The sequence below is a fragment of the Peromyscus californicus genome, unplaced genomic scaffold, assembly GCF_007827085.1.
Source record: "Peromyscus californicus insignis strain IS unplaced genomic scaffold, ASM782708v3 Scaffold_12__1_contigs__length_115047231, whole genome shotgun sequence".
NCBI classification, from domain to species: domain Eukaryota; kingdom Metazoa; phylum Chordata; class Mammalia; order Rodentia; family Cricetidae; genus Peromyscus; species Peromyscus californicus.
The window spans coordinates 44,245,982-44,271,280 of NW_026294413.1; the positions used below are offsets into that span (position 1 = coordinate 44,245,982).

General features: G+C 40.8%; 2 protein-coding genes across 8 annotated transcripts in view; both read right to left on the bottom strand.

Moving 5' to 3' along the window:
* Sugt1 (SGT1 homolog, MIS12 kinetochore complex assembly cochaperone) overlaps positions 1 to 11,103 on the bottom strand; it is a 43,731-nt gene extending 32,628 nt beyond the window's left edge. The window contains exons 1-5 of the mRNA XM_052732651.1: positions 10,861 to 11,103; positions 10,716 to 10,773; positions 3,432 to 3,522; positions 1,766 to 1,835; positions 1,139 to 1,209 (exon numbers count right to left, since the gene is read on the bottom strand). Coding sequence (XP_052588611.1) covers positions 1,139 to 1,209; positions 1,766 to 1,835; positions 3,432 to 3,522; positions 10,716 to 10,773; positions 10,861 to 10,898 — 328 coding nt within the window. The 5' untranslated portion in view covers positions 10,899 to 11,103. The remainder of the gene's footprint in view (positions 1 to 1,138; positions 1,210 to 1,765; positions 1,836 to 3,431; positions 3,523 to 10,715; positions 10,774 to 10,860) is intronic.
* A 3,514-nt stretch (positions 11,104 to 14,617) lies between these two features.
* The window catches only part of Elf1 (E74 like ETS transcription factor 1), a 60,408-nt gene continuing 49,726 nt past the window's right edge, over positions 14,618 to 25,299 (bottom strand). For all 7 annotated transcript variants that reach the window (XM_052732644.1, XM_052732642.1, XM_052732641.1 and 4 more), the window contains 3 exons: positions 24,710 to 24,902; positions 22,104 to 22,553; positions 14,618 to 16,732 (listed from right to left, as the gene is read on the bottom strand). In XM_052732644.1, coding sequence (XP_052588604.1) covers positions 16,150 to 16,732; positions 22,104 to 22,553; positions 24,710 to 24,902 — 1,226 coding nt within the window. In that variant the 3' untranslated portion in view covers positions 14,618 to 16,149. The remainder of the gene's footprint in view (positions 16,733 to 22,103; positions 22,554 to 24,709; positions 24,903 to 25,299) is intronic.

The following is a 25,299-nucleotide window of genomic DNA, read 5'->3' on the forward strand; positions in this document are numbered from 1 at the left end:
AGAAGTCTGGACAGAGAGGAGACAGGAAGCAATAATGTGGGGCAGAGACAGGATCTAGGTCTTTTTGGTCAGAGGAACTGGAAAGGTAGGAAGCAACTATGGCTGCTCCCCTGCTCCTCTGATCTTTCAGGTTTTTACCCTGATATCTGAGTCCTGATTCTTTATTGATAAGATTAATTAGATTTATGCATCATTACTTCATCTATCTAAAAGATCTGATTGGTCTAATAAAGAGTTGAATGGCCAACAGCAAGGCAGGAGGAAGGACAAAAAGAGGGAAGGAGAAGGAAGAAAAAGAGAGGAGGACATCAGGAGCATTGACCCAGCCACAGAGCAAGCCAGGAAGTGAGAGTAAAGAAAGGTATGTAGGATAAAGTTAAGGCCAGAGGCAAAAGGTAGACAGGATAAGTTAAGAAAAGTTGCGTAGAAATAAGCCACGCTAAGGCTGGGCATTCATAAGTAATAAGTCTCCATGGTTATTTATCTGGGAACAGGGTAGCAGGCCCCCAAAGAGCAAAGAGTAAAAGGAGTAAAAAAAAAAAATCAACCAACTAAAGCACATTGAGAGTTTGCACATAGTTTTTGGCTTCTTCCCTTCCTTCCCCTTTCTTTTCATGTATGTGTGTATAGCACGCCAGAACATGTATGTGCATGTTTGGAGGTCTGAACCGATGTCATCAACCTTTCTCCACTGCTCTTCCTCCTATTCTCTGAGGCAAGTCCTCTCGATCACAGAGGTCACTATTTGGCTAGTCTGGATAGCCAACTTGCTCCAGGAACCCTCTGCCCCAGCCTCCTCAGGCTGAAACTCAAGCAAGCCGCCACCCCATCTGGCACTCACAAGGGTGCTAAGGACCCAAACTCCAGTCCTCTTGCTTGCACACCACGTGCTTTAATGGCTAACCACTGGCCAGACCCTAACTTTAGTTGTTAATGGCAAAGTTTACCTGTGATTGAAATGCTAAAGAAAGGTCAATTTAATCAAACTTTAAATGAATTCAAATTCTAAAATCAACATGAAATAATGAAGAAAAAGGGTATTGGGTTTCTGGGACAATAAGATTTTAACAAAATTTAGATATGGTATTTAAGATCCAAAAAGGATATTCATTTCTGAAAACGTAATTCTGATACTTACTATCTAATTTCTGTCCTTCTGCAAAAGTGTCTAAAGCAGAAGCATAGTCTTTTTCATGGTACTCACACATCCTGTATGAGAACATTAAAGACAAATTAATACACACACATGAATCATGCAAAATAGCCTTCTTTCTAAATAAAGACACTTTTTACTTTCATATGCTGAAAGAGAATTTCAAGTGTATGCTAATAAGCCAGAAGGATTATTTTAGATACTATAATATCATAAAACTCAGTTTTAATACTCAGTTGAAGAATCTGATTTTAATTGTACAAATATATCAATTTCAAAACAATTATATAAAAGAATTAGTTTCTCAGTTAACTAAGTCATTCTTATGAAAATAAGCACTGCTTAAATACAAACAAAACTGACAAGTTTTTGTTTATTACTCCTTGTGGCTATCTAGCTTTGTTGACAGAGAACATCCATCAGTTCCAGCCACACTTTGCAGTTACTTCAGTCATCATTACTTTAAAACCATACATTATCTCATTCTTCAGTTAACATAGTTACATAAGTTAGTATTGTATGGTTACAACATATATAAATAGCTTATAACAAATTTACTCAACAAATCCACACCTACTAGCTATAGTCCAAACCCATGAGTTAATTACATACCCTTTCCTCAGGAAAGCAGTAGGATTATTTGGATTGAGTTCAAGAGACTTCTTTACATCAGCAATACCATCTATATATAAAAAGGTAAGGTTGTTTAGTCAGATATTTACAGATCCAGCATATACTGCACACAAACGTGAATCAGGGCCAGCACAATGGTTCAGCAGAAAGAATACTTGTCATCAAACTTGACAATCTAAATTCAATGCCGAGAACTCACATGGCAGAATGAGAATGGACTCCAAGTTGTCCTCTGCCCTCAATGTGTACTGTGGCATATACAAGCTGGCATACACAGACACACATAAAATAATGTAAAACAAATATATCAGTATTTTATTTTTAACCTCTTAAATTGGTGAAAGACAAATAGTTTTAAATAAGGAGCAACTAATCTAAGATAAGATGTAAGTATTACTGATGGATGATGTCGTTCTGTATGCTGTGAATGTGTTACTCTGATTGGTTGATAAATAAAGCTGTTTGGCCAATGGTGAGGCAGAATAAGGTTAGGTGGGACATTCTAACTAGAGATGAGGAAGGAGAAAGACAGAGCAGAGGAGACACTGCCAGCCACCACCAGGAGAAGCAAGATGTAAAGTACTGGTAAGCCACAAGTCATGTGGCAAAGTATGGATTTATAGAAATGGGTTACTTTAAAATCTCGCTAGCTAGCGAGAAGCCTGCCATGGCCATAGTTTAAAAATAATATAAACCTCTGTGTATTTACTTGGGTCTGAGTGGCTGTGGACCGGGTGGGACACAGGAAAACTTTCAGCTATGTATTACTTTCATATCTTCCTTGTGGTCTTATATTTAGCTTCCCTCTTTAAAAAAAAAAATGTATTATGAAATTGTGTGTATGCCTGTCTGTCCACTAGAGTGCAGGGCCGAGGGTATCAGAGCCACTGGAGCTGGAGTTACCAACAGTTGTAAAGAGCTTTTAACTGCTGAGGCTTCTTTCCAGCCCCCTTTAGCTTTTTTCCTTAAAGCTCATCTGTCATCAGTAAATGAAGCTGTGTCCCAAAGCTCATCTCTTTTTCTCATTAACAATATTTACGTAACTCAAGGCACTGAATTCTTGCCCCACTCACATACACACTCAATATATTAAAGTCACACAACTCAGAAATATATTTTATTAAAAATTGCTAACACAAGGAATAAATAGTGTAGTATACACCAGTGAATAGTCACAATGAATGACATCTCTATAAATTCTCTGCCCACTGAAGAAAAGATATGCATAACTGTTAATCAATGTTACTCAGCAGGTTTCTCCCACGAAAAACCATGTTAAAAATCCTCAAAGATGGTGCTGAGGAGATGGCTCAGCAAGGAAAGCCTTTATTTGCAAACACAAAGACCTAAATTCAATCCACAGCAGCACCCCACAAAAGAACTCCAGGTGTGGTCACTTATAAACCTTGGAGGCTCACTGGCTAGCAGTCTAGCCTAATTGGTGAGCTCCAGGCCAATGAAACATCCTGTCTTCAAAGAGATGGACAGCATTCCTGAGTGCACCCAAGGTTATCCTCTGGCTTCCACACACATACGCAAGTGTGAGCACAGGCACACAGTGACACGTCCACAGAGACTCCATTCCAACATTCTAACTTGGACAAATTTGTAAGTAAACTACAAAATAGTTTGTAAGAAACATTACCACGATATTTCCCAAGAAGAATGTGACAATAAGCTCTCTGACAGTAATACTGTGCATCATCTGGATTCTGTTCCAAAGCCTTAGTCAGCTCCTACAAATACAAACACGTGGAAGGTCAGTAAATAATGTGTAAAGTCAACAGATTCTAATTAAAGCATAACTTAAAATCAAATAACCTGTGAACACAAGCTATTTAGAGAAAAATAAGAAGGAAACAAACTTAGAGCTTGTCATTGTAAAAGGATCACTATTTCCCACATTAAGATCTCAATAAACGGCAATTATTATCATCTCATTTATTCCAAAAGCTCAGCTGATATAAATGGACCAGTTCAGAATTCCTCCTCATTTGAAGAAAGCCCAAATACCATGTAGAACTTAAGGTGCCTAGAAAATGTAAAGCTATCCAACTTTAAAAAAAAAAAAAACAAAGCAAGGCGGTGGTAATGCACACCTTTAATCTCAGCACTGGAGAGGCAGAGGCAGGTGGATCTCTGTGAGTCTGAGGCTAGCCTGGTCTACAGAGTAAGTTCCAGGACAGCGAGGGATGTTACACAGAGAAACCCTGTCTCAGGAAAACACACACACACACACACACACACAAATGGAAACAGAGAAAATTAAAAACAAAACAAACCAACAAACAAAAAACCCTTAGAAGTTAAATTTAGAGTTCATGGAGGTTAACAGAATGAGTTAAATATACATCTGACTGGCCTTCCCTATCAATTCCAGAAAACCAAAATAGATTACAACATTCTGCTCAAAGCCCAGATAAAATCCCAGGATAACTGATTAAGAGTTAGCATTAGAGAGATGAAAATTTTCACTGCCCTGGGTAGTCACAGTAGTCACACAGTAGTTGGACCATTAACAATGCAAGAAAACATCACATGGCAATAAGGTCAATGCCAAGTGCAGACAAAAAGACTGATTCTCTGTTCAATGCACCCACACACTAGTTTTTATAAAAGATGTATTTAAATAGCCACTCACCAGTGGCTTTTTTTTTCAAATCTACTGATTCCCAAAACCAATGTATACCAGGAATCAAAACAGACCTAAAACCAGGATGGGTGGTAGCCTGACTGGCAGAGTACTTGTTCAGCACCAAGTCTTGGGATTCAACCCTTGGCACCTACAAAACTGGATGTGGTGGCATATGCCTGTTGTCCCAGCACTGATGAGGCAGAGGCACATTTGGGAGTTCAAAGTCCTCCTCAGCTACACAGCAAGTTCCAGACCAGCTTGGTTTATATGAGACCTTGTCTGAAAAAAGATTAAACAAAACAACAACAACAAGAAAACCACCAAAATATACCTATAATCAACAACTTCAAAAGCACTGAAAGTATCTAATCCAACCACTAACATCAAACCCTTTACTGTGTCTCTGCACAAAGCTTTCCAACTGATGCCAAGCAAAAGTCTAGGTCCTTCTAAAACGTTCTTCTTGGCAGGACTCCCTACATCCCCACATCTCTAGCACTGTATTACTCTCCCCTCAGCTCATGTCCAACCACAATAATTGACTAGGTGCCCCTCAAATCTATTGCTTCATCTGACTAGAACAGCAGTTCTCAACCTGTGGGTCACAACCCCCTGGGGGGTCAAATGACTCTTTCACAAGGGTCACCATCGGAAAGCAGGTATTTACATCACAATTCATAACAACAGCAAAACTACAGTTATGAAGTAGCAATAAAAAAGATTTTATGCTTGGGGGTCACCACAACATGAGGAACTATATTAAAGGGTCCCATCATTGGGAAGGCTGAGAACCAATGAACTAGAGAGTGTTCTCTTTCCAGAGGGACACAGAAAATTCATTCTCTTACTTCTTTAGTGACAAAACTGTACCAGAGACTAGATTCAAATCCAGGCCTGTCAAATCCCAGAGTAGAACTGACACAAAACAGAAGCGTCTCTCACCACCTCACTGTTTTTTCTGAAATCCCTAAGTTAAGGAACTCTTGTGCTGGGCAGTGATGGTATATGTCTTTAATCTCAGCACTTGGGAGGCAGAGGCAGGTGGAGCTCAGTGAGTTGGAGGCCAGCCTGGTCTACAAAGTGAGTCCAGGACAGCCAGGACTATTAACCCTGTCTTGAAAAAACAAACAAAACAAAAAAAAAAGAAAGAAAGAAAAAGAAAGAAAATCTTATACCTAATTTTTGAAACAATTTTGAAAATAGCAAATGAGCTGGGTATAGTGGCACATGCCTTTAATCCCAGTACAGAGGCAGAGGTAGGTATCTCTGAGCTCCACACCAGCCTGCTCTATAGAGAATTCCAAGACAGCCAGGGCTTACATAGAGACCTTGTCTCAAAAAGTCAATGGGGGGGGGGGGATATTATGACCAAAAAAGTTATCACAGATAATATTGATGTCAAGATCAAATTCAAAAAGTATTTTTAAAACATATAAGACATAAACCAGACAGCAGGTTGAAGGGAAAATATTTTTAATGTCGACTTTTTTTCTATAAATGTGGCTCAGTAGGCAGTGTTTCTCTACTGAATACAAAACCCTTTTACTCTTTTTTGTCCCCTCTTAAGAAAACTTTTTTCATATACTTGTTCAAGTTTTCACCCTCCGACAACTCTTGCTAGACCCTTCCATCTCCCTACCCATCAACTTTCTGTTCTCTAAAACACAAAAAGCATGAAGTTCACTTTGTATTAACTGACAGATTACTCCTGGGCATGGAGCTTGCCCGACAGTGTAGTTGGTATATGCAGTGATGAAACACTGAAGAAAACTGATTCTCCCTTTGCCAGCAGGTATCAGTGGCAAACAGTTTCTTGGTTAGGGGTGGGACCCCACGTCTACCCCCCCCCTTCTCAGTGCTAGGACCTCATCGGACTTTACCCTGTACATCTTGTGCATGCTGCTTCAGTCTGAGTTCTTACGTGCTGTGTCCGGAAGGCACGGTTTCCCTGGAGTCATCACCTCTGGCCTATCTTTTGGCATCCTTTTCCTTTAGATCCCTATCCTGAGCCTTTCAGAAAGGAGTGATAAAGATATCTCACTTAGGACTGAATGCTCGAGTCTCACACTCTGCAGATTGTCCAGTTGTGAGTCTCTATGACAGAAGCCTCTTTTAATCCCCAACATTACATAAAAACAGGCATGGTAGTATATGACTGTAAGGATATAATCCCAACACTAGAAAAGCAGAGGCAGGAGGATCTTTAGTTCAAAATCATCCTTAACTATATAATGAGTTCAGGGTCAACCTGGGCTTCTCTGTATTAAAACACACTTCTCTAAAATTAAAACACACACACACACACACACACACTCCTGAGTGTGATGGCACACGCCTTTAATTCCAGCACTCCAGAGGCAGAGGCAGGTAGATCTCTGAATGTAAGGCCAGCCTGGTCTACAAAGACTTCCAGGACAGCCAGGGCTGTTACTCAAGAAAATGTCTGGGGGAAACAAACAAACAAACAAAACAAAACACACACACCCCCTTAAGAGAAGTTGCTACTATGTAACTACGTATGTAGTAACCTAACTTGCAGCCCCTCCCTTCAGTCCTCTTTCATGCTAAGATTACAAGCATGAGCCACAGAGTTTAAATAGTCCGCTTCTTAAAAAGTCAAGTAAAAGCTTCAGTATTCAAACCACCCTTGTAAATGACTTTTAAACCCACTAATCAGTTGTTAGTTAAGGAAAACAAGTTTTAGTGGTAACAGTTCAGTTTCATAAAACATGCAGCTGACTTGGTAAGGCTGATACTAAAATGAAATTTCCAGAACAAGCATACAAACAAACAAAAAACAATGAAAAATTTACAAGTGGATAAAACCTGTTTTTTAAATAAACAAATTATAATAAAGCCTGAAACAAGATAATGATCTGTGGTCTTAACTATATCTATCTTATGGCATGCTTTTAGAGCACCACTATCTTTGAAAAGTTTAGAGAAGCATGGTAGTGAAGAGAAACACCTGAAGAGGCCATGTCTTCAGTGCCAACACTTGAATCACAGCAGCAAAAGGCTATTAATTAGTGCAGACCTAAGCAAAAATATTGTAAGCATGTCCAAAAATACACTTGCCGAAAGTTGAGTTATGTGGGTTCAGTAGTAGAGCACTTGAATAGCATTAATCCCATAACCACAAAGAAAAAGAAACAAGCAAGTAAAAACCACAGTGAGAAGTATCCCACTAACCAGCACAATAATGGGGAGGGGGTATGTAAGGCATTAAAATTAAGATTTTGGATGGGTTGGGGATGTAGCTCAGTTGGTAGACTGCTTGCCTAGCATACATGAAGCCCTGATTTTGATCCCTAACACAACATAAAACTGGATAAGGTGATACAGGCCTGTAATTCCAGGATGCATGGGAGTCAGAAGTTCAAGGTCATCCTCAGCTACACACGAGTTGAAGCTAGCCTGGGATATGCGAAACCCTGCCTCAATAAACAAATAAGACTTTGAAACTGGGGCTGTAGGAGGAGGCTTAGTGGTAGAACACGCACTTAGCATGCATGAGGACCTGGGTTCAAACTCCAGCAAGGCCCTCCCAAAAAAATTTTTTTTAATTAAGACTAGCTCTTAGTAAATTTTCAAGTATTTAAAATTTTAAGCCCTTTTAAAATGCTACTTAAGGTTCAAAGAACCTCTGTTATGTCTCAATCTGGTTCCTCCTCTTTCCCCAGTCACCTAGCTAACTTCTAAGCACAGAAAAAAGAACATCAATCCATTTAAAACCATTTAGCACGGCTGGAGAGAAAAACATCAGAACTGATTACCACTACATGTTTATCAATCTCAGCTGTGTTCTCAACAAAGCTACTTCCAAGTCAGCTACTAGTTGGTATATCACATATCTCCAGTCCCCTCCCTTCCAGCAGATGACCTTGATCCCTCGAAACCAGATACCTGTTGTTTCTAAGCTTTTTGGCTTTGAGCAAGTTAACCTTTTTACTCTTTACTTCAACTCCCTACTGAGTAAAATATAGCTAATGCCATCAGCAAGTGTTGCAAGCACCATGCAAGAGAGCTTGCCCATCCTAAGTACCAAGTGTTACACTGAGAACACAGAAATAATCAAGATACACAAACTCCTGCTGTCTCACGACTACTTTCATGGCTGATTTAGATTTACACAGAAAAGCTAGTTCCTCTGAGCAGCGTTCACTTCAGGTGAAATCTAAAGAAATAAGTATTCCCAAATAAAATGAAATATAGGTCAAGTATATTTGGGGAAAAAGTAAACTTAGCTAGAAGCACTTGCAACAATGTAGCTCTATAGAGAAAAAAGAAGCTCCAAGATGGCCACCTCACCAGAGACCCTGCAGGCCATTATAAGGAGTTTGGACCTTCAGTGTAAGGGAAGGTCATGGAAAGTTTTAGTAGAAAAGTGACATGATCCAACTTATATTTTAAAACTGTCATTCTGGCTACCCTATCATTAACACAGTAAAACAAAAATTGACCAGAAACAGTGTCAGCTTCCTTTCCCCACAGTCTGGCATTTAGACAAAAGCTAGCATTCCCTCAGAGGCTTGAAGATAGTCCCTACTTGCTAAAAGGAGTCATTCTCATCTCTGGCAAAAGGGACAGATAACTCTTCCATTAACATACAACTGCGGTGCCTATTAGCATGTCTAGGCTCCCCCAACCCAGCTCACAGGCTCCTTTCCTCCCAGGTACCCATTCCCATATAACCAAGAGATCTCTCTCTCTCTCTCTCTCTCTCTCTCTCTCTCTCTCTCTCTCTCTCTCTCTCTCTCTCTGCTTTGCCCTGGCAGTTTGGAATAAACTTTTCCCCTTTTCATCCACAGAGCAGCTATTTTGATTTCTTTACTGCTCTCATTTTCATTCAAACAGAAAAAAATGAATATATTAAGTCCAGAATGCATGGTAGCCACTGGGGTTATAGAGTATTATATGAAATACACTGGAAGAAGCAGCATCTGCCAATATTCCTAGGGCTTTGGGGGCAGCCTAGATCTGTACCCAGCACTCAATCAACATTCAATAATTATTCATTTCCTCCTTTCTCAGTCCTCCCCATATCCTCCATTTTGCCTTTATTTCCTTTGGCAAAAAAACATTTGCTTCCAGTTGTAATCTCAAAGTCACTAATGCTTTGTTTGTTTGGTTTTGTTTTTCCAGATAGGTTTTCTCTGCACAGCCCTGACTGTACTGGAACTCACACCCTAGGCTGGCCTTGAACTCACAGACACCTCTCTTTCCTGCCTCTCCCTCCCAAATGCTGGGATCAAAGGCATGCACCACCACCACCCAGTTTGCTACTCCCCTGTTAGGGAATGTAACTATCTGTTTGACCTGATGATCTCTCGATGGACCTAACAATTCAAAACCAAGCTTGAAACATTCAAGCAACAGTGTAGCTCTACTAGTCTGCTAGCCTCTTGAAAAGTGGTTTCTCTAACGCTCAGGTTATAAAAATGTTTCCTTCTTCCAGCGTGATTCTCTGAAGTGTCAGGCTGGGTTTCACAAATCCAAGGTCAGCCTCAACTCACTAGGTCGCTGAGGATGACCTTGAATTTCTGACCCTCATGCATCCACCTCCTGACTACTGGGTTTACAGGGCCTGGGCCACCATACTTGATATGTGCTAGCGACCCTCTCCAGTCCAGCCAGTGCTCCTAAGCAACATCCATACAAAGATAGTTTGCTCTAGACTTCACCTGAAATAGCCCAAAAGCAATTCATACAATATTAAAAACTTAGGCAGGGCTTAGTGGTGCATCCCCAGCACTCAGGGGACCCAAAGTTTGAGGCCAGCCTAGGTATATAAACGCGTTTTTATAAATAACTGTGTGAAGGACAAGCACAGTCATCTGTAAAGTTTCAGGCACAAGAGGGAAAATGTTCTTTAGTAAACTTAGTCAACTAAAGGACATTTAACAGCACATTTAACATATAAGGGCAACCACAACTATCAAGCTAAAAAATGGTACGTTAAGCCGTATTTTCGCCTTTTCCTTGATCATAAACGCCATTAAAATAAGTCGTTTCAGGCCAACCACAGATGGCAACTATGAGTCCAAGAAATAAATCGGAGGGAAGTGTCCCTACCAGGAGCTGTGGGGTGCCTAAGTCTGGGGAGCGGAAGGGCAAGATCTGTGGCAAAAGGGTCACTAGGGGACAAAGAAATGGATCACGGGATCTTAATATTCGAACTGAGACACACTGAAAATCGTAGCTTTGGTCCCACGAAGGTAATGTTGGGAAGACGCGGGGTCTGTAGGAACCCAACAGTCCCAGTGCGAATGGAGCAGAAATGAGCTCACTCACCTCTAACGCCGCCTGGGGGTCTTCGTCGATCAGAGCATCTGAGAAGCTCTGGAAAAACCTGCCAGGAAAACAACGACTTCAGCAGGGCTCACTAACCAAGGAAAGAACAGTAAGACAAACAGCAAAGGTGGAGAAAAACACGCACCGCTGGGACGTTGCAGGTCCTGCTGCAGCTGCCGCCATCCCTAAGAGCCACTAAAGCTTCGGCCCGAGCGTTTTCTACCTTGGTTACCAGCTCTGCCGCCGCCCAGGAGGGGGAAACTTCTGAAGAAACACCAACAGAGCTTCCGTCCTCGGTAGCCAATCAGCAGCCGCGCAGCATGCGGCCGCGGAAAAGGAAGCGAAGGGCGGGCAGGTGGGCGCGGGGCCCGCTGGGAAAGAGGAGGAAACTCGCTCCGGCCCCGCCCCTACCGGTGACGCGCGCCAAGTCCCCGCCCCGGGGGCGTGGCCACGAGGCCGCCGCCCCGCCGCCCGCCCGTGGGGTTGCCCCACGGCCTGCAGGACCTGAGTGTCTCAAACCCCCCCTGGAAGGGACTGGGGTCCGTCGGGAGAGTTCGCGGGTCAGTTAACGGTGTGCCACGTTAAGCTCCGTTTTCTCGGGTTTTCATCATGGCGACCGCGGGCGGCCGAGCTGGGCATGACGTCATTGGCGGCTGCCAGGTCTTTTCCGGCTGCAGCGCCCGGTGCGGCGCATCCGTTCGCACGGCGGTGGAGCGGGGACCTCCGACGGGCTGGCTCGCCGGAAGTCGCTTTACCGGCGCGGAGAATGGGGTTTTCCGGAGGCGCTGCCAGACCCTAGCTCTCCACACCCCAGGCTTCCTTCCTGCTCGGCCTCCCAAACCAAGAAAAGCCTGTTTTGAAGGCACCGAGTGGATGAAAGTTGGCCTCGAGTGTCTTAGCGGTGCCTGGTGTTCTAACGAACCGGCCAGGCCTCCCCTCCCACCCTCGCCGTCCTTAGAGGCGGCAAGCTTCCTGCGAGGGAAGGCGTGCGAGTGAGGCTCAGCCGAGCAAGTTACAGAACTAAAGTATCCGCCGCACCCACACTGCTGATCAAACTTGATTCAAGAGCTGTTAATATGCTCCGGAAGTCATTGTATTTACAAGTCGATGGCTTCCTTAAACCTGATGTGAAGACCTCAGTTTGGAAATATGAGAGTCAATGAACAAAAAGAAATTACTGTTCAAGCTTTTGCTTACATTATCTTCACTGTTAAACGCCCACTTTTCTCAGTTCTAACTGAAAAAAGTCAAACTTTTATCGTCCCCACTTTCCCCATACAGGCCAAAATCCTCAGCGTGCTTGCCTGCTGGGCAGTCTATCCTGGGCAACTCCACTTTCTGTTAAAAAAAAAAAAAAAGCAAAACACAAAACCCCACCCACCACTCAACCCATGCAGCTGCAATAAGGCACTGGGAGGTGGGGGGGTCGTTTGAAAATACAAGGAAACAGAAGGGTACACGGATTAAGGATGTGCCAGGTCATCAAGAGACAGAGGTATGGAATAAGAAGTTAATTAAAGTGTTACAAGTTTGCAAACTGTAGGCATATCCCATCTGTATTGTGAATGGATGTTGTGAGGGGAAAAGTGTTGATAGATAATAGGTCAAAGAAAGGAACCTGAATCCACTGTTGTCAGAATGGAGAAGAAGGTGTGAGAGACTGAGGCAGAACAGCGCCAGCTGGCCGCTAAACTGAAAGAGGTGCAGGTTTCTGGATGGAGTTAATTGGTGAGAAGATACAGTTGAACTAAAAAACTGAAGCTGAGCAGATTGTAAGGGAAGGTAGAGGGTTTCAGTTTGCATGTTTTGGTTGAAAGTTGTTCTAAGTTTATGTGTACCCAGCAGACACTAAACTATAAAAGAGCAGATGGGTAAAGATGAGAACTGTCTTTTGCATAAACATCTTTAAAGCAAATGTTGGTTTTCTTCAGTTTACAGTTGTCTGTATGGTTGGATGTGAATTATTTCTCGGATACATTTGTTGCAGATACCTTGTGCCAGTTGTCATCTCATTCTCTTAATATCTGAAACAAGTTTAATGTTAACAACTTATAATTAGTTCTTTTGTGTCATATGTAAGACTGCCTATTCAAAGGCTATGGAAATCTTTCTTTTAGATCGTTCACTCTCCACATTTAAGTCAGTCCATATACTTTGACAACTTTTATGAAAGTATGACATAGGAATAAAAGTCCATTTTCTCCTCCATACACATACGAACTAATCTAATGACACTTACTGAAAAGATCATTTCCCCCTTAAATTCAACGGCAATTTTATTGTTCTATTCAAAATTCAAGGCATCTTCTTGGAAACAGAAGTGCCAGACCTGCCAGCACACTCATTTAGAATTTTCTAGACTCTCAAACTGTACCTAATAAATGACCCAGTCTTGCGTATATTTGTTATAGTAGCACAGATCAACTGCTGTCTTTCTGTACAGTGAAAAACTCTACTAACCCAATTTAAAAGGTTTAGGTTAGGGTCTGGTAAGGTGGCTCAGCACATAAAAGCATGTGTTACACAAACCTGGAAAACTGAGTTTGCTCCCCAAGACCAGCATACACACACAAATGGGTGCTGATGTGTGAAAATTAGTAAGTTACCCCTGAGAGAGTAGGGGTATACCATATTAGAGATTGTTTTCTTGAATTTTTTCTTTTTCCAAGTTTAGCAATTAATTGACCAAGTTTCTAATAAGAATGCCTGTTTCAGGGCTCAGGAAACGGTTCAGTGAAAATAGCCGCTTGCCCTGTAAGCCTGGTGACCTGAATTCAGATCCTCAGAACCATGTAAAAGCTGGGAGCAGTAGCACAGGGTCTGTGGGTCCTCCTGCACGTGCGGCCATTTTCTAAAGTATACCTAGAGCCCCAGCCTCACACACAAGAAGTTTGTTTTCTTTGGCTTTCTGAAGACAGAGTCTCATTTAACACAAAGTGGCCTCAGACTCACCGTACAGCTGAGGAGGACCCTGAACTGCTGATCCTCCTGCCTCTATGTCCCCACAGTACTGGGATTACAGGTTGTTGCGCCATCGCACCTACTATGTGAAAACCCTTATAAAAGATCTAACAAGGCTTGCCTCACCAACTGGTGCTCTGTACATCCCAGGACCACCTGCCTAGGGGTGGCACCACCCACGGAGGGCTGAGCCCTCCCACACCAATCAAGCTGATGGAGGCATTGTCTCCGGTGAGGGTCCTTCTTCCCAAGTGACTCTAGTTTTTTGTCAAATTGACAAAACCTGAACAGCAAAAGAGGCGCCTAGGTCATGAGGACAGAGGTCATAACCGAATGGATGATTGCCATTATTTGGAAGTAGATTTGTTGTCAGCGCATTCTCTTGCTCAACTGCTCCTTCCTCTACCACCTTAATATTAATGGACTCCATCACTGGTGTTCTATGTGTGATGTCTAGAAACTGTCCTATGGCATAGCCGAAGGAAAGAGAGCCTCCTGCAACTTTGACCAGGAGTCTCACAGAAACATCGGGTCATCTGGTACCACTGTAAATACTAGTAACTGTGTGTGTGTGTGTGTGTGTGTGTGTGTGTGTGTGTGTGTGTGTGTGTGTGCATTCTTTTAAGAAACATGTCCCAGGGCCAGTGTGATGGCTCAGTGGGTAAAAACACTGCGCAGGCCTGAATTCGACCCAGGAGCCCCTGGTGGAAGAAAAGAACCAACTCCCCAAGGTTGCCCTGTCCTCTGTGCTCCTGCTCAGGCCTGCACATGGACGTGCGCACAGTGTGAGACGAACACTTGACAGGTGTGGTGGCCTGCGCCTGCACTCAGGAGTCGGAGGCAGAATGATCACTAGTTCCAGGGCAGCACAGTGTGGCCCAAGGAGGCCTTGTGTCCAAAAGCAAAAGAAATAAAGACAAACACTTGCTTGAAAACAGAAATATTGAGAACTTTTACATGATTTAATAATAAACAATTAAAGATACAAAAATGCTTAGAGGATTCCAAAATTTAAATTTTTGTTTAAATACAAATTCATTTTGTAATATGAAAACATACAATATTAGCCCTCTAAACATAATGATTTCTCTTCTACAAAAATTTCTATACTAGAAAATTTGCAGAAAACAATTTCTTGTGACATTAAATGTACATTATTTACAGTTGAAAAAGTAATCTAAGACTCTACTTCAGAAACTTGGATATATGTTATCTTTGTATGCAATTTCCTTCCCCCTTCACCCACAGTAAAAAATTTATCGAAATAAAAAGCATTGCTTTTTATAGTTATTATAAAAATTATGCTTTTACAACAACTGACTCCACTACATTAGCTCAGGACTCAGGTTGCTTTCTTGGCCCTTTGAAGCCCTGACTCTCAGAACAGCAGCCTGCCATTTAGCACTCAGCACTTAAGTTTCTAATAAGCCACAGTGCCAGCTGGTCCAAGGATTGATGAACAAAGAACTTAGTATTTATGGTAGATCTTGCTGATAAGAATTTTGTGAGGAAAACATTTTTATACAGTATTCTTTCCACCTATATTTACATTAGAAAATAATCTGGTAATATTCTGAATAATTTTAAAGTACAGATATTAAAAATCATAAAATTTATGATAAGACAGGAACTTGGAGAGCCTTTTTGTGTAGTCCAGTGCATCCCTTCTTTTTACCAGAACGGCAAAGGCTCTAGCAGATGAAGCAGCCTGCCCAGGGTCACACACCTAGCTAGTGGAGGTGCCACTCACAGGCTGCTGCCTTTATAATATCATATCTCTGACACTCAGGTTCAGACATTATCATGGGCACACTTCATTTTGTTGTTGCTTTCTTTTGGATTTTTTTTTTAAGGTTTCATGTAGCCCAGGCTGGCTTCAAACTCACTACATATCTAAGGCTGGCCTTGAACTCCTGATTGCCCTTTGTCCACCTCCCAACTGCTGGGATTACATGTGCCAACACACTGGGCTTACATTACAATTTATAATGTTATTTAAACAGTGCAGTCAACTAAGTGACATCATAATAATTTTAACAGTATAAAATAAGTTTCTTGCATCTGAGTCAAGACTTAAATTATACAAGTGGAATGAAAATACTTCCTATATAAATTTCCTGTTGACTTACATTTAAGTAGTATTTACAAACAATTCAGGAAGCTAATACAGTGTAAAGTTAGAAAAGAAACTTTAAAAACACTTATGATATAGCAACTGAAAAAAATCTCAAGAAGAATTTCTTCATAATATAAAATTCCTGCTCCTTCACAACTGAGTTCTGAAACATACAGAGAAGAGAAACACTTGGGTTTTCCTTCTCCTCTAGAAAAGGCAAAAGTAACTATGTTTCACAATTATAAAATTAGGGACTTCTGTGGATTTTTCATAGGAAAAAAATCAGGTTATTTTCAGACAACCAAAAACAGAGTTCAATTAAAAAAATAACCACCCATAATTCCTTTGGTGTGCTAATTAAAAAGAGTTGGGCTCTAGCAGTTCGTTCTGTTTGATGGCTACCTGAGAGGGAAACCCGTTTGAACTGGACACCACCATCACATAGGGCTGCTGTTCAGTGTCTTCATTTAAATGCTCTTCAAACTTTTCCTCTGCCTCTTGTTTGAGAGTTTTTGTTTCCTGAGCTTTGATGACAGAAGTGATCACAGTGCCAGGTGGGTGTGCAACCAGCTGGGAACTTGGAGAAAAGGTCACCACAGGTGTAGTAGCACTGAAGGACGGAGATGAATCCATACTGACAGCTCCGTTGCAAATGGACTGAACATTGCTTGTGAGGACCTGTTGTAAATGGCTGGGGCTAAAGACAATGGAAGGAGGAGAGCCCGGCTTCTGCGACTGCAGCATGACGTTTTCTTTCAGTACAGTCATGGGCTGTGATGATGGAATGGCTTGTAGAATAAATTTCTGGGACCCGGCACCTGACGACGGGTCTGTGCTGGCTATAACCGTGGTGAGTGGCACTGTCTGGAGTGTTACTGTATGCAACTGCTGGTTGCCAGGAGACACGACCACTGGAACCTGGGTTGAAGCCTGTATCGTCCTATGGAGATCACCAAACAGAAGTGAGACAATCAGCACATGGTACACCTTGTAAAACTTCAATACTTCTTCACAAGTTATTCTTAAAAGTATTCGCATTGCTACTTCCCCTATTTTTAATCACAGCATAATTGATTAACATTATGCCAAACCTTGTTTTAAACATTATACAGGCTGGGTGTGGCAGCAGCACACCCCTATAATCACCACACTCGGGAGGCAGAGGCAGTTCCAGGTCACCCAGGGCTGTCTCTTTAGAAAGACCCTGTCTCAAATGAAAAATCTGTGAATACTGCCACGTTAACACATGTGGGAAAGGCATCAACACACTAAGCAAGGCATTTATGCATAGGCCACTCTAAAGAAAAGTATGAATTTAAAAGGTCTGTTGATTCACCATGCTCACTCCTAACAAACGCCAAACTTCACATAATTGTGTTCAATCTTTTTTTTTTAACATAACAGAAAAAACACTTGATTAACTTTAAAACAAAATCCTATCTTAACAGAACATCTATTTTTTAACAGAGATACTAGGATTTTCATAGCTCATAATTGGTATCAGATCTACATCATACAAATCATGACTGTAATTTCTAAGAGTTCTAGGCGAACAGAGAGCAAAGTTAAAGCCAAGCTTTGGCAAAATAAAATACACATATATTTTAGCAATTTTAGAGGCCAAAGTAATTTTCACAGATATTTTTTCAATATAGGGTCTTTCTATGCTGCCCAGACCAGCCCTGACCCCATCCACCAGTACACAGGATTATAGACATACGCCACCCCACCCAACATAAAACTACAATTTAACAGAAAAAATATTAATGTAAAATCCAATTTATAGAACTAGCAGTAATAATGAGATAACCTTATTATTAAATAAAAAGGTTCATAAATGATGTGATGACTCAATATAATTTTAAAAGTTTGCACTTATATTACAGGGTTTTGTTTGTTTGTTTGAGACTTAAGTCTCTTATAGCCTAGGTTAGTCATTATCTCCAGGTCCTGCCTCTACCACCCAAGTGCTGGGATTACAGGCATATACTACCACACACAACTTAAAGTTTATAGTTATGATTATTGTTATTATAAGTCAGTTGAAAACTGTATCTTGAGTTCAACTGTTCTCTCTGAATTTGGTCAAGTTATTTTGTGAAAGTTACACTTCAAATGGCTCAATACTAAGTATCAACTAGAAAGTTATTAAATATAAGATTTTATTGTGCTAGTTATGTGTGACTGGTCACATATGCAAAGATAAGCAGTCACATGAAAAGATAAGACAAAGATCAAGTGCAACTTAGAAGTTCAGAAGAAGTGGGAAGGCACAAGATGACTCCAGCATCCCTGTGGAATAGTAAATCTCCTGTTCAGATTGGTACCCAAGTCACATTGTGAACAGCAGTCTATGGGAGGATAGTAACAGCTTTTTCATTTTCTTTCTTTTGGAAACAAGGTCTTGCTATGTGGCTCTGGCTGGCCCAGAACCTGCTATGCTGATCAGGCTGGCTTCAAACTTTGAGTGATTCTCCTGAATACTGAGTACAGGCATGTACCACCATGCCCAGCTTTAACAGCTCTCTAGAAGGGTAGAACTAGAAGAGACAAGAGTTAAGTAATACAGATTTAATAGGTGGGAGGGTGTGACTCATAATAAAGGTGTGGCAGTATTAGGCAAACAAAGTGAATTGAAAAAAACAACCTTAGGACACAGGGCTTTCCAAAATACACTGTGCCTATCCTATTCTTCTCATCTGAACCAGAGTATCTTTGGGGAAAGCAGTTTGAGTAGATACCTGACCTGGCCAAATTTTTTAAAACTATATACTTACAGGTTGTGTGTGTAGGAGTATTTGTCTATGAATGCATACATGCCACAAGGCACACTTGTAGATATCAGAAGACAACTGGATCCATCGGGTCTCTCCCTCCACCATATGAGTCCCAGAGATCACTGATGCAAATGCCTTTACCCGCTGAGCCATTCCATTGACCCCTAGATTTCTTTTTGTTTGTTTGCAGATAGGGTCTTACTATAATATAGCACAAGCTGGCTCAAAACTATGATCCTCCTGCCTCAAGCTCCTGAGTGATGAGACTGTAGCTGTGCACCACTGAAGCAGGCAAGCACAGGGATAGCTTAGCAGCCTGGGGACCCTAACTGCATCAGGCCGCACATATACCTCATTTCAAAGAATGGAATAAGTTGCCCCTCTTGGCAACCTTTGGTGACTCCTGTTTTGTCGTCAGTTTCCATTCCAATGTGTCTCAGAATATATCCAGACATGAGCAACAGGGTCCCTAGTCTGATCGCAACTCATTTTGGGTAAATCTGCAGTAAGGCAAACTGTATCCTCCCAATCAACTTTTTCCTACTTACCTTCTTATGTCTATACACAAGGGACACTCATATGATTAGAATAAAATGTATCATAGCATGCACAATAATCAAAGGCTTAGACAATCAATCAAAACAGAACCCTTAGAAACCAACTCCTCTTCCTGGAACCCAAAAGAAAGCCCTAAACATGAGCTACGGTTCTGGGGCACTACAGCTCAAGTAATCCACTGCTCCCTTGCAGCATTTCATGTACTATCTCCTTAAGCAAAACTTCTTGCTACTTTGCCATCTCTGTGTGTGTTTTCAATTCTTTGGCTAAGACACCAAGAATCTGGACACACCTGGTCCAGACAAGGCCACCAGCAACACCACTACTATACCCAGGCAGATACCACTTTTCAAAATAAAGTCAGAGACCTTCCCATACCAAGCATTTACATAAATTTATAGATAAAATAGCATTTGTCGTCTAGTTATCACAAAAGTATATATATATATATAATCTTGCCACCCTGTAAATGCTATGATCCTCATTTACATGTAGGTACTTTGTTGCAGAGGTAGACAGATTCCTTAAGGTAAACAAGTCTGACTTCAGAACCTATGTGCATAACCATTACAATACATACTACTTATATAGTCCTGAATAACCTCAGCTAAAGATGAATACTTACTATTTTCATTTTCAACTTTTTGACATGAATGTGTGTGCTCTCCACACATTGCCCTGTCCCATCAATACAATTATATGATTAGTTCTTCAGTGTGTCCTGCACCCATGCCTTTATCTTCTTCTACAGTATGGCACAGTGTACTGGGAAATTTTGCATATTACTAATTAAAGCTATCTCTAGGTCTTCAATGCTTTTGTGCAATGGTTTTAAAAATGGGCTTTTTTTTTTTATAAGATTGCTATCTCTCGGGAAACTTATATAATACCTACAAAATAAATATATTGACTCATTTGAACAAATTCTAGAGCAATTTTCACTTAAAAAAAAAACATTTGGAGCCAGGCATTGGTGGCACACACCTTTAATCCCAGCACTCGGGAGGCAGAGGCAGGCAGATCTCTGTGAGTTTGAGGCCAACCTGGTCTACAGAGCGAGATCCAGAACAACAAAGGCTACCTGGAGAGACCCTATCTTGAAGAAACAAAAACCAACCAAACAAAAAGCATTTGGAGATTATAATAGTGCAGGCTTGAAATCACAACATGTGGGAAGCTGAGGCAAGAGGATAGTATACCCTGCCTTAGCTACATATCACATCTTTGTCTCAAAACCAAACAAAAACTGGGCAAGGCGGCAGACTCCTACAATCTCAATGCTCAGGAGGAGGAGGCAGGGAGACCAAAAGTTCAAGGCCATCCTTCTATATATATATATATATCAAATTTGAGACCATCCTGGGACACAAGATACCATGTCAAAAGAAATGTAGTTATTAAAGAATAAGCTACCATGAAGTTCCTGCAGCCACAGCAATTTCCAAACATTTTTTTCTTTATAAGTAAATCACCAGTTGTATCCAATTATGTTACATCAGTTTTATCTTCAAGTTAACTACTTTTTAAAACTCCTAAGCTGCTTGTAACTAAGAGCTATCATATTGCTGATTTATGATTCATCAGAATTTCTGAGGCTTATTATTATGTGACATTTAGTTTGTGTTGAAAATTGACTCAGGTGTCAAGAAGTGTCATTTAATGTCACAACCACGTGTACTCATTTTTAGAGTACTGTTTTCATTTTATAGATGAGGAAATATTCCCAATAGTCGATTGATCTGCACATTTAATAATTGGCAAGGCTGGTGGGCTGAAAGGTTTGGCACACATTCTTCCTACCATGTTACCTTGCTTTTAAAGTAAACCTACAGCTTTAGACATTTTTAAAGGATAATTTTAAAGACCTTAAGACAAACTATTAGTGCCTGGATAAATATTAAAGAAAATGGACTTCAAAGTTTACCAGGGACAATTCTGAAACACTTTACCAGGAGTTTACTTTGTTGGTCATTGAACTATCATGAAGTCCAAATCAAAACTAAAATGTATCATTATAAACTGATTTAAAGGAAAACCTGAGATGTTGACAACAATTCCTGTGGTTTACATAAACCCTTTCCTCCCCAACTTGCTTTTGGTCATGGTGTTTCATCACAGCAGTAGTAACCCTAACTAAGACAAAATACAAGAACTATAAATTTCCATTTAATTTTGGACCATTATCTCTTGCCTTATTCTAAAATCAAATGAGAGCAGTCCTAAATTTTTCCAGAAGACCAATCTAGAGATAGGATTTTCTTGGTCAATTGGATGTTCAGCACCTTTTTCAAGTCTGATTTGATTAAACTGGACTAGGAGACTTGGCAACATCTGGCACATTAACACCTGAAGACGAGAAACTGACTCCTGACCGTCATACTTGGGCTTCAGACGTATTCTAAAACAGGTCTTCCCAAGCGATGCCACTTATTCTTGGCAGTGAGTGCATCTTAAATGTCTCAGTTATGACAGTTTATGCTAGGTTTTGGTACACTGTGATCTATGATGCTAAACAAATTGGTAGAGTAACAGCAAACACAGACTTGGGAGAGAGGGAATCAGGAAGGTCAAATAGCAAGAGTTTGAGGATATCCTGGGCTACATGAGATTCAAAAACAAACAAGGTCTAAAAAGATAATTTAGTGGTTAGGAGCATGGATCGCTCTTGTTGGAATAAAATTCCCAACACCCACATCGGGCAACTCACAACTGTCTATAACTCCAGCTCCAAGGGACCTAGTATCTCAAGCCTTCACAGGCATCTGCAGTCAGGTACACAAAAACCCACACAGGGACACACATAATTAAAAATAAACAAAAACACAACTGCTGATAGAATCAGAGACCTGATATAATTTTGCTCCTGAAACAACCTATTGACGAAGAATTCTATCTTCTGAATCCTGACCCACTTAACAAACAATGCCTCTGCTCAGAACATCACACCGTGATGTGCACCGGTCACCGGTTCCTTACCTAATACTCTGAATGGAAGAATTTGCTGTTTCTTCCTGCATGGTGCTGGTTATGGTTGCTTCTCCTTCTGGAACCGCTTGTACTGGCTGTACCACATGAATAGTCCGGAAGAGCTGGGTAGGATAGGGAGCCTGGGAGGACTGCACTGTCCTCACAACCTCTGATGGCTGTCCAGCTTCCATAGGATCTTTGGGTTTTGTAGCTTTAGAATTCCCTGGTTTCAGAATTGTAGCGGCCCCTCCTTTTATTCCTGGACTTGAAGATACTCTTGATCGGTTTGCTTGATTCCGACTGGATGTGGTTGTTGGAGATAAGGAGAAATCCGAAGACTCTATGCTGGAACTTGGATCCTCATCATCTATGTATATGAGATCTTTTGGCATTTCTTTAAACTGATACACCAAGCGCTGACCTTCCACTTTTGCAAGAATACCTCTTTGGTAATAGTACCTAGTCAAAGCAGACAATTTCATCAATCTTACTGAATCAAATATAAATTAAAATCATAGTCAACAAAATCATTTTTTCCTAATCATAAAATTTTAGGGCTAAAGTTTAAAAATAAAGAAATTTGTTGTTACTGCAGTTTATTATTTTGTTTTGTTTTGTTTTTGAGACAGGGTCTCTGTACATAGCCTTGACTATTCTGTAACTCACTATGTAGACCAGGCTGGCCGTGAACTCACAGAGATCTGCCTGCCTCTGCCTCCCGAGTGCTGGGATGAAAGGTGTGCCTCACCACACCAGGCAGAAAGTGAGGAAATCTGTAAAGGAAGGGCATTTATACAAAATATGTACAAACTCATACCAAGATTAAATCCTTATGAGGGACTGAAAAGATCACTTAGTAAAGTGCCTGCTTGCATAAAATCCTGCACTCCATCCTCAGCACCCATGCAAGGGCTGGGCTCAGTGGCGCAGAGCCCCAGTGCTGAGGAGGCAGAGAGACAGGCAGCCTAGCTCAGTCAATGAGTTCTAGGTTCAACAAGAGACCTGGTACCATAATACAACACGGAGAGTAATCAAAGAAGACACCCAAACCTCTGACCTCCACCACAAGCACCCATTCACACACCCACACAAACACATATATACACACATGCAAGTCCTTATTAACAGCCAAATCTAAGAAGAATTCTGAATAGGGAACTGTGGAGAATGACTGGAGCTTCGCTTCTCTTCCTTCCTGTTCCATGCTGCTAATTTTCTGGGATAATCAACTTTACTACACACTTCAAGACATTGTCTCCCCTTCCCTATTCCCTACCTTACCAGCAGCATTCATACAATTTAAATTTAAATTTAACTCAATTGTGCAAAATTTGGTGATTCAAATGTCAGTGGTTTTAATAAAATCAATAACCTAAGTGATTCTTGTAAACACACACCTATGTCTTTTGTGTATAATGTCCTTTTCCTAAGCGGCTCTCTCCCTCTCTCTGCCCTCAAATGTTGGTTATTAAAACCTTTCCTTGGGGCTGGAGAGATGGCTCAGCAGTTAAGAGCACTTATTGTTCTTGAAGAAGACCCAGCACCCACATAATGTCTATAACTCCAATTTCAAGGGATCCAGTGCCTTCTTCTGACTCTGCTTAGAAGAATGAGAAGGGGAAGGGGGAAACAGGGGAAGAGGAAGAGGAGCAGGAGCAGGAGCAGGAGGAGGAGCAGGAGGAGGAGGAGGAGGAGGAGGAGGAGGAGCAGCAGCTGCTAATAAAAGATAAAGTAGTTGTAAGCAAGGTGTGGTGGTGTACACCTTTGATCCAGCATTCTTAAGGTAGAGACAGGTGGGTCTCTGTGAGTTCAAGGCCAGCATGGTTTACATAATGAAACCCTGTTTCAGAAAAAGGAAAAAGAAAAAGAATAGAAGAAGGAAGTTCTAAGTTAAGACGACAAACCATATATCCTCTACTCATTTCTAATTCAAGTCTTTCTCAAACAACATGTAGAATAAGTAATGACACAGTCATAGAAAAACAAAACAAAAATGTGCTTAAATTTCTTCTATCTAATATCAATATTGAAGTATTCATTATTCTACTATAATAACAGATATCTGAGATTAACATTTTATAAATTTTCAGATCTCTTTATAAGTAAAACATAAGTTGGGTTATCTATTTTCTGAAATGCTTGGGACCAATAGTGTTTCAAGGTTTTGGAGTTGGTTTTGAATTATTTTTAAATATTTGCACAGATCTTACCAGTTGAACATCCAAACTTGGAAATGCCCTCAAATCCAAATTGCTTAATCCTCTTAATTGTTGCTCAAAAGTTTCAGAATCTGGATTCCTGACTTTCAGACTAGACCCTGCTGTTTTGCATGATTATTTGTATGAGAACAGTATTTTCCCCAGTTGAAGTAAGATTTAACTTTAAATGTATGCTGATTTCTGTAAGTACCGTGGTTCCTTCCATAAATATAATTCATGGGCTGGGGATGGAGCTCAGTAGTAGAGTGCTTGTCTAGAATACACAAAGCACTGGGTTCATTCCCAGCACTATAAAACAAATAACATAAACATAATCACAGTCCTTAATTTTTAAAAAGTTACCTGTTTTTCAATACCTAGGAGTGACATATTTAACATAACAAAACCCTCACATACCTGAGTGCTCTTCCCATGGTCTCATAGTTCATATCAGGTTTGTTTTTGTGCTTCCCCCACAATCTAGACACTGCTTTAGAATCGACCAGTTTAAAAATGCCTTTTTCTCGTTGTGTCCATTTGATGTATTTAGGACAGGTAGCTTTGTCCTGAAGCAGAGCCAGTAAAAACTCCCAAAGGTAAATTGTGTTTCCTGAAACAAAATCAGTTTACTTTAAAGGAACACATTTTCCTTTAAAAGCACAAACCAACCAACCAAAGGACTAGAAGTCTTACTAGGTCTGTCTTTACCCGCAAAGAAATATCACATCATTCAATTAGCTGATGCAATCCCTCAGTATTGGTGAATACAGTCATAGGATCTAGTAGAGACCTTACTAAGTTCATACATATGTGATGTATGAATGGCAATCTTGTCAATTAGATTCATGATGACCTAGGGGAAACACTGAGATAATTTCTGTCTGCTCTTTAAAAACAATCACATAGTGAAAACATCAAAAGTATATTAAAATTAAAAAAAAGCTTTCAATAGTCCTCTTTATATCAGAACCAGCAGATCAACCATGATAGCATTCTTCAATTTGAGC